This window comes from Balaenoptera acutorostrata, chromosome 2 (genome assembly GCF_949987535.1).
Source record: "Balaenoptera acutorostrata chromosome 2, mBalAcu1.1, whole genome shotgun sequence".
In the NCBI taxonomy this organism is placed as follows: domain Eukaryota; kingdom Metazoa; phylum Chordata; class Mammalia; order Artiodactyla; family Balaenopteridae; genus Balaenoptera; species Balaenoptera acutorostrata.
In genome coordinates this window covers 2,259,167-2,268,974 of record NC_080065.1, presented here as the reverse complement: position 1 = coordinate 2,268,974, position 9,808 = coordinate 2,259,167, and the positions used below count along the sequence as shown (strand labels likewise).

The following is a 9,808-nucleotide window of genomic DNA, read 5'->3' as shown; positions in this document are numbered from 1 at the left end:
GTATTGTTTCGGAGAACAGAGGCTCTAAAAGGCGGCGCACGCTGCGCGGCGGCGGCGGCGGCGGCGGCGGCGGCGGGGCTGACCCGGGCTTTGGGGAGGGCCCTTTCCGTCCGTGGGGGTGTGGCGGCGGGGCAGGCCGAGCCCGTGGGAGCCGCTGCGGCCGCGCCCTCCTGCTGCCTCTTCCGCCGCCGACCTCCGCGCGGGCCCCCAGCCAGCCGCGGTGGGCGGAGGAGCGCACGCCGCGCCGCGTCCTTATCAACAGGCCGGGCGGCGTGGCTCGCGGCCACCTGGTCCGAGGAGGCGAAGTCCCGGGTGGGGCCATGGCTCCCCGGGGCGCGGAGGCCGGCCAGGGTCCGAGAGGAGGCGGGGAGCGCTGAGCCCGGAACGGGCGGTGCGCACGGGCCGGCGGCCGGCGGGGCGCCCAGGGAGCGCACGCGGCAGCATGCGCGCCCTCCTGCCGCCGCTGCTGCTGCTCGCCTGCGCCGCGCACGCCGTGAGTACGCGCGCCTCCGCGGGTCCCGCGCGGGGTGGGGGGATGGGGGCCCCCAGATCTTCCGCTGGGGAGTGGGAGCCCTTCCTCCGCATGCGTCCCCCACAGCTACGATCTCTCTCCGCTCCTCTCCGGAGGGCCCGCTCCTCCAAAACACCATCGGCGTGAGCGCGGGCGCAGGCAGCGCCGAGATAACCCCCTTGCCCTCCAGCCCACCCCTTCCTCCCGGCTGCGCCTCCGGGGCCCTCCTAGGCGGGGCTCTGGAGCCGCCCCTGGCCGTGCGTTTTGTGTGCCGGGCGCTTTGCCTGCGTTATTGCCGTGAAACCTCATCATAGCCTTTAGAGGTTGATGTTTTCACCCTCACTTTGCGGACAAGGAAAGCGAGACTTGGAAAGACCAAAAATCTTGCCCCGAGAAAAGACAACTGGAACCCAATCCGTCTGCTCCAAAGCCTTGACATTTGCACACACACCGGGCTGCGGATGGGAAGACCTCCGAAAGCTTTGGCCGCAGCCGCTGCTGGTTCCGTGATGGGACGGGGTCTGCAGCTCTTCCCCTCGCCTCTCCTGTGGGTTTGGCTCCCCAGTGTCTGTGTCTGGGGACTCCTGGGAGCAACTGGTCTCCCCAAACCAGGCCCAGGGAGGAGCTGGCCGAGAAAAGAGAAGGCAGCAGAGTGGGTGGCGTGTTTTTCTTTCTTTCTCAGAAACTCCAGGGAATCCGGGCCTCTCCCTGCGGGATTTGTGAATGGGAGAGTGGCTGCACCCAGACTGGCTGGCTGGAAGCGAGGGCGGGGGGTTGGGAAGTGGGCGCACAGATTCCAGAACCACTCTTTCCCACCAGCCCTCCAAACTGGCCCCCGGGGCCTCTGTCGCAAGAAACTTCCCAGGGAAAGCACTTGGGAACTTAATTCTGAGTCTGCAGTCTCTGTCCTGGGCAAGTCCTTACTGGCGTCCAGTGACCTCGCCTTCCTGTAGTCCTGTCCTGTTTGACTGCAAGAAAGACCTGCTTCCCGAGCTGACGGGAGCGTTGGCATGCAGGAGGGGCGGCTCTGTGGCATCCAGGGTGGGCTTTGGGGCTTGTTCCCAGCTCGCTTGTAACTTGGAGCCTCTTGTCCTAGGGCTGGAGTTGGAAGGTGCTAGGGCAACAGCACCCGCTCGTTAGTCTAAGCTCCCACTTTGGGGAAACGCCACCTGAGACGGTGGGGACAGTTCGAAGCCCGGTGCAGCCTCCAGGTGTGTTGTTATTCGGTGCCCAGGGCTGGGAGGCAGCCGCTCCCTCTTGGTGATCCTCCCAGCCTCCTTTTTAAGTATCTGCAGTAACTCTGCGGTTATCAGAAGAAATCGACAGGTAGCTGGGCTTCAGGACTGAGGTTCAACCTACATTTTAATCTCAAGGGGACCCCGGTGTTATCTCAGGAATAAACAGAGGGGAAAGGAGAGCCTCCCCTTGGTTCAAGTCTTCTGTGTGCCTTGGAAGGATGCTTATTATGCCCTGGTCCAGTTACCTCCTTTTACAGGGGAGCAAACTGAGACCCCCAGAGAGCAGGGACCTGCTCCACATCAGCTGGTTTGTGGCAGCGCTGAGACTGGAGCCCAGAGCTCTGTCCGGGACGCCCCTGGTCTTCACGTGCATTTTCATCCACTCCTGTACCGCTTTGTGTTCTCTGAGGTGGATTCCTGTGTGTAAGTCTTGGTTCTCTGGTGATTTTATGGGCTTATCCAGACTTGAGGTTCACACTTCTTGGCAGAGAACTCCTTCAACAAATAGGAGTGGAACTGACCTACCTCGGTTGGAGTATTTCCCAGCCTATGAAACCCTGCTTTTTTTTTCCTGTTTGTTTGAGTTGTCAGACATTCGATTTTGAAATTGAAGGGCATTCAAACAATTCTTTATTCATTTCGTGCTCCCTCTTGAGGGAAATCATAGGCATCTTTCTAACTGGGGGGGGGGCAGTCACTAAGGCCAAATGCTTATTACTGTCCCCTCCCCCGCCTTTCCATACAGGGTGATGTCGGGAGGGTCCCTTGCCAGTGGACTGACAAGTGCTGATGGCTGATGGGGCAGGTTTCTGAGACCTGGGTAGGAAACCCTGGCCACAGCTCGCCTGTCCCCACCCGTGCCTCTCATGAGGACTTCTACCTGGAACACTATTGTCATTATTTACCAGCACATCTGTCCTCCCCAATATGTTCATTTCGAGCTTGAGCCTTGAGACTTAGTCTCGCTCATCCTGTGTCCCTAGAGCCTGTCCCAGCGTAAGGGGGAGTCAGTGAGTGTGTGTGGGCTGAATGAATGCATGAGTGAGTGAATGAAATGATGGTGCTATCCATAGTGGCTGTCCTCAGCTGGGACAGTTTCATATAGCAACAGGTAGTGAAGCATGACATCTTGAAAGCAATCCTTGCTTACAAAACTGTACATAAATGTGTCAGGAAAGGAGGAGTCGTCACTCAGGGGAGGGCTTTTTAATCCAGGGCATCTGGCAAGCTGCCCATCTGAGAACCTGAGTTAACGGGGGTGCAGGGCTGCTTTTTCCTTCAAGCAGGGTTTCTTAACTTTGACGCGGTAATTCTGGATATTAAACCTGGGCTTTTCACAAGGGTTGCTGGGAAGAGAGCTAGGCCCTCCCCTGGCATGGGAGGGAACGAGGGGGTGGAGACAGGGGGTGGGGCGGAGGCAGTGCTGTCTTGTGCCCTGTGCGCTGTCCAGCAGCGTCCCCGGACTCTAGCCACCAGAAGCCAGTACCACCTCTCCAAGTCGTTCCAACACAAAGTGTCTCCAGACACTGCCAGATGTCCTCGGGGAGCAGGCAGGGCAAAACTGCCCTGGTTGAGAACCACTGTCTTAAATGTTATGTTTCAGGGGAAACGCGTGAACAGGATTCACAATCGGTGTCACTGGATGTTGGATTCAGGGTAGTGTGGGGTTGGTGACAGGGAATCTGAGCCGGAGGACAGAAGCAGGTGTACCTGATGGAGACCCATTTCCAGACAAGAAGACTTCTGCAGGGCATGGGTTCCTTGGGCTTCTCCACCCTCCCTTCCCACTCCCCCTCCCCACCTTCATTCCTTCTCAGTTGACGGCACAGAAACTCCAAGGATGGGGTCTGGCACACATGGTGGTCCCCACCCCTCTCTGGGCTGCATCTGGACCCAGAGGCTGACGAGCTCTGTGGCAGCTGGGTGAGCAGAGTTTTAGGAAGGCCTGCAAAGGTCACAGGAGGATCTGGCTACTGCAGCCTCTTAGATGAAAGTCACTGGGAGTTTTGGACAATATTCTGAGAAGTATTTGTGGGTTTCTTTTTGAGTGTTTACTGTCCCTAAATTAACGTGACTGATGACGATGATGGTGAAGATGGTGAAGGCTTCCCTTACTGAGCACTTACTTCACACCAGGTACTCTGCTCAGTCCTTCCTGGCACTGTCTGATTTACTTCTCACACCAACAATCAGTATCCTCGCTGTGCACATGAAACAGAGGCTCAGAGAGAGGTGAAGCCATTGGTCAAGGTCACCCAGCTGGACACGGTGGCGTGAGGACCCAAACCCAGCTGTTCTTAGCCAGCATGTGCGTCTGCTCCCAAGGAGAGGCCGCTCTGGTTTCTGGTGCCCAAGGCGCTGTCGTGAAATTCTCTCCCAAACCGCAAAATGACACTAATTTCAGTTTAATCTAATCACTTCGTAAAACATAAACAAAATACTGGATTACACACAGCATTTTATTGAGGGGGCCAGAGATGAGCTTGGGGTCACGAAGTCCAGCAGGAGGTGCGCTTCCCACACTGTTTAGGGGAGTCCTCTAGGCTTTGGCACCCCCTTTAGGAGATGCTATAGAGTTCCCCTCCCTCTGTCCCGTCCCCAGTATTCCCCGCATGCCAGGGATGGGCAGAGCTTTCTTCCTGGCACCGCTTGTTGAAAGTGCAGACTTAATAACCAGGATTGGAGCGCTGCCCACAGAGCGGCCCCTGCAGTGGCCCCTGGTTTGGTGCCTGCACCCCTGCCCTTAGCAAGCTGAGGTTTCTCACCACTGACCTTGGCTCGGGCTCTGGAACAACCTGCAGCCCAAGGCAAGCCCCGCAACACTCAGATCCTATCTGCTTGCTTACATGACAAACAGAGGGCTGCCCAGCATTCGAGAGGACACGAGAAAACAGGGATCTCCTGGGACCCACCCAGTTTCAACAGGCCGTGTCTAACAGAGTCCAAGGGGCCTCTGGGGAAGGGACCTCCCCGGTGCATCATGTCCTGCCCGTCGTGCTGCCAGGATTCCTGAGTTTTCCAGACTTCTCCAGAATCCCTGCGTGCCCCGCATCAGTTCTCTTTACCTTGGCTCCCAGAGGCTCCCCCTGGTGTCTTCTCAGATTTCTGACCTCACCACCTCCTCTTTCATTTTCAGCAGACCGGGTCTATCTCCCATTTCCTGAGAGTCAGGGAAAGAACTTCCTCTGAGCAACATCTTGCCCTCACAGATATGTCTGAATGGTACCCTCCTGTGCCCTTCCTCCTGCCCTTCCTTCACAAGGGCTGCCATAACAGAGCACCACAGACTGCGGGCCTTAAACAGTGGACGTTTATCTTCTCATAGTTCTGGAGGCTGGAAGTCCCAGATCTAGGGCCAGCATGGTCGTGTTCTGGGGAGCCCTCCCTCCCCAGACGGCTTGCAGACGACTGCCTTATCCTCACATGGCTTTTCCTCTGAGCGGGCACAGAGAGAGTGAGCCCTCTGGTGTCTCTTCTCATAAGAACACTAACCTATCAGATCTGGGCGCCACCCCCTTAGACCTCATTTGACCTTAATTACCTCCTTATGGGCCCGTCTCCAAACAGAGCCACACCCGGGGTTAGGGCACCAATGTATTCGTTGGGGGACACAGATATCCTGTCCACAACACATCCAGGCGGAACAGAGGCTCTGCTCCGGCCCACGGCCATCCCAGCACCCGTGCTCCCACCCCCGCCCCCACCACGCTCAGTGACTTGTGTCTTGAGCCGACACAGAGGCAGCCCAGTTCTCACTGTCCTCCTCTTGACTGGCTTTTTCCATCAGCTGCTCAACCTTCCCAAGGCTGGTGGCACAGGGTCCTCCCCCTGCACTCTGGGCCTTCTGGCCACAGTTCCATCTCTGACTTATTACGGCCAGCGTCGTCTTAGAAGAAGCGTCCACGACCCCTGCCTCCACCTCCGCCCATTTCTCAGCCAGCCGCACCCTGGCTCCCACCCGCCACCCACGGGCTTCAGTCACCAGTGCCTGTGTTGCCACATTCATTAGACAGGGTGCGGTCTTTGGTCTACCCGGGAACCATGTGACTGATGAGAGGGGCTGGACGTTAACGAATGACGAGATCAAGGCAGCAGGCACACACCCAGACTGTCCTGGTCAAACTGGGCAGGACACCCATGGGACCCCAGCCTTTGGAAGCATTCCGTGCCAGGACACCCTGTCCCTTTCCCCGCCTTGGCTCCTACCTTTCGCTGTTCCCACCACGCCTCTCCAGAGGTTCCTCCTCTCGCGTGGTCCCTCCAGTGGCTAGGCCCCTCCTCTCGCGTGGCTGGCTCCTCTCGCGTGGCTGGCTCCTCTCGCGTGGCTGGTTCCTTCTCGCGTGGCTGGCTCCTCCTCGCGTGGCTGGCTCCTCTCGCGTGGCTGGTTCCTTCTCGCGTGGCTGGCTCCTCTCGCGAGGCTAGCTCCTCTCGCGTGGCTGGTTCCTTCTCGCGTGGCTGGCTCCTCTCGCGCAAGGTTCCTCCTCTGGCGTGGTCCTTCTTTACGCTATTATTCCCAGCCTGTGCGGGTTGTTCCCCGAGGCTGTCTCTGGCCCTTGGTCTTCTGGGTCTGCTCCCTCTTACCGTGTGAGCTTCTTTGGCCGTCTTACCGCGTCACAAACCCAGTCTTGCTCAACCAAACTTCTCTCACCTCAGCTCCCAGGCCTACATCTCGTTTCCTTGTTTTCCCTGTTCTTGGAGCTGTCGAGGCACCCAGAGCAGACGCATCATGGAAGCCACGCCGGCCCTGCCCTCAGCCGGCCCTCAGGCCCCCGCCGGCTCTGTCACGTCCGTCCGCATCCTCTCCGCTCTGTGGGGATGACTTCTCGGGTGCAGCCGCCTCCCGGGGGCCCCTGCCGCTGCTGGTGGTCCATCGTGACCTGGCGGCTGCCTTCCCCTCGCGCTCCCGCCTCGGGCCACTCTGACTCCTTGGAGCCGGTGAGCTCCGGGAGCAGGACGCGCGTCCGTTCGCCTTTGATTGCGGGGCGTCCTGGGGGCCCAGTAAGTGTTTGATGACGTTTTGTGCTTCGAACTGGTTGTAAGATTGAGTTCCTTCTTTTTCTTTCTCATGCTATAAACTAGTATTTCTCTTGTTTCCCCCTTGAAGCTATTCCTTTCCAGTCTCAACGTTGGCAGGTGAGTAATTATATTGTAAAGTGTGATGAGCAAAGTGATGCGTTTCTTCACCTCCTTCAGAATTCAACAGGTTTTCATTGTATCTCCTCCCAGATATTACCTTTTCGGATTTAAGAGTCCAAAATAGCTCACAGAACCCTCTCTTGACATCTTTCCTCTCTTATGTTGGGGTCTGTCTCGTTATTTTCTCTCTCTGCAGGTTGGACTTTTCTATCCCCAAATTATTAATTAGTTTGATAATTAAGTGAATAAGAGCTTTTTCACTCCTTCAGAGATTCAAAAATTTACTTCCTCCGTGTGCTTTCTTAGGAAGTTACTAGAGAACATGCTTCTGTAAAACAAGGAAGAAGAGTAAAGAAAAAGGGAGTCCAGGAAATGGAACTCTGGCCGGGGGAGCGGGGAGAGGCCCCCAAAACCACAGGCCGGTGTTGGGAAGAGGAAGGAGGTCTGTGGGAGGGAGGGCTCCGGGGGGGGAAAACGAATAGGACTGGTATTTTTTTAACATCTTTATTGGAGTATAATTGCATTACAACGGTGTGTTAGTTTCTGCTGTATAACAAAGTGAATCAGCTGTACATATACATATATCCCCATGTCTCCTCCCTCTTGTATCTCCCTCCCACCCTCCCGATCCCACCCCTCTAGGTGGTCACAAAGCACCGAGCTGATCTCCCTGTGCTATGCAGCTGCTTCCCACTAGCTATCTGTTTTATATTTGGTAGTGTTTATATGTCCATGCCACTCTCTCACTTTGTCACATCTTACCCTTCCCCCTCCCCGTGTCCTCAAGTCCATTCTCTACATCTGCGTCTTTATTCCTGTCCTGCCCCTAGGTGCTTCATGACCTTTTTTTTTTTTTTTAGATTCCGTATATATGTGTTAGCATACGGTATTTGTTTTTCTCTTTCTGACTTACTTCACTCTGTATGACAGACTCTGGGTCCATCCACCTCACTACAAATATCTCAATTTCGTTCCTTTTTATGGCTGAGTAATATTCCATTGTATATATGTGCCACTTCTTCTTTATCCATTCATCTGTCGATGGACACTTAGGTTGCTTCCATGCCCTGGCTATTGTAAATAGAGCTGCAATGAACATTTTGGTACATGACTCTTTTTGAATTATGGTTTTCTCAGCGTATATGCCCAGTAGTGGGATTGCTGGGTCGTATGGCAGCTCTATTTTTAGTTTTTTAGGGAACCTCCATAGTGTTCTCCATAGTGGCTGTATCAATTTACATTCCCACCAACAGTGCAAGAGGGTTCCCTTTTCTCCACACCCTCTCCAGCATTTATTGTTTGTAGATTTTTTGATGATGGCCATTCTGACTGGTGTGAGATGATACCTCATTGTAGTTGTGATTTGCATTTCTCTAATGATTAGTGATGTTGAGCATCCTTTCATGTGTTTGCTGGCAATCTGTGTATCTTCTTTGGAGAAATGTCTGTTTAGGTCTTCTGCCCATTTTTGGATTGGGTTGTTTGTTTTTTTTTTGAAGAATTAGTTGAGAATGACTGGGGTTAGTTTATTTATTTATTTATTTTTTGGCTGTGTTGGGTCTTCGTTTCTGTGCGAGGGCTTTCTCTAGTTGTGGCAGGCGGGGGCCACTCTTCATCATGGTGCGCGGGCCTCTCACTGTCGTGGCCTCTCGTTGCGGAGCACAGACTCCAGACGCGCAGGCTCAGTAATTGTGGCTCACGGGCCCAGTTGCTCCGCGGCATGTGGGATCTTCCCAGACCAGGGCTCGAACCCGTGTTCCCTGCATTTGCAGGCAGATTCTCAACCACTGCACCACCAGGGAAGCCCCTGTTTTTTTGATATTGAGCTGCATGAGCTGCTTGTAAATTTTGGAGATTAATCCTTTGTCAGTTGCTTCATTTGCAAATATTTGCTCCCATTCTGAGGGTTGTCTTTTCGTCTTGTTTATGGTTTCCTTTGCTGTGCAAAAGCTTTTGAGTTTCATTAGGTCCCATTTGTTTATTTTTGTTTTCATTTCCATTTCTCTAGGAGTAGGTCAAAAAGGATCTTGCTGTGATTTATGTCATAGAGTGTTCTGCCTATGTTTTCCCCTGAGAGACAAACTTGATTTTTAAAAACTGTTTAAAGGGAACTTTTCAGTACTAATAGCTCTTGTTTTGAGAAAATGTTATATAAATTTTAGCAATACTTTTTCACCTTCACTTGTTTCTTCTTCTGTGAATTTTAAGTAAAATTATATTTAATACTTTTTTTTTAAAGGGGGTGAACTATAGAGGATGGTTGTTTTTCTTCTTCATCTTTTTTTTTTCTTTTTTGTCTTAAAAAAATTTTTTTGGCCCCCTGTATTGGCAGCGTGGAGTCTTAACCACTAGACCGCCAGGGAAGCCCCAGTTTATTCAATTTTAATGGAAGGATAAGGGTAAAAGAAATGTGGGATGATCCATTTTGTACCCACTAAGATGGATATTTTTAACACAGAATAACAAAGGTTGATGAGGACGTAGAGAAATTAGAACTCTATGCATTGATGGCGGGAAGGTAAAATGGGGCAGCTGCTGTGGAAAACAGTGTGGTGGTTTCTTAAAAAAGTAAACACAGAATTACCATATGATCCACACATTTTGCTTCTGGGTATGTACCCAGAAGAATCAAAGCAGGGACTCGAAAAGATATTTGTACACCTCTGTTCCTGGCTGCATTATTCACAGTAGCCAAGAGATGGAAACAACCCAGCGATGAATGGATGAACAAAGTGCGGTCTGTCCATACAATGGAATAGTATTCATCCTTAAAAAGGAATGAAATTCTGACAGATGCTACAATGTGGACGTGAAATGAGCCAGACACAAAAGAGCAGATATCGCATGACTCCATTTATATGAAGTACCTAGAACAGACACATGCATAGAATCAGAAAGTAGAATAGAGGTTACCAGGGGCTGC

At 53.2% G+C, this 9,808-nt stretch overlaps 1 protein-coding gene across 1 annotated transcript in view; it reads left to right on the top strand.

Moving 5' to 3' along the window:
* Nucleotides 1-427: 427 nt before the first annotated feature.
* The window catches only part of LOC103005092 (secretin receptor), a 63,271-nt gene continuing 53,890 nt past the window's right edge, over nt 428-9,808 (top strand). Inside the window, exon 1 of the mRNA XM_057539982.1 lies at nt 428-493. Within this exon, the coding sequence (XP_057395965.1) occupies nt 443-493 (51 nt within the window). The 5' untranslated portion in view covers nt 428-442. The remainder of the gene's footprint in view (nt 494-9,808) is intronic.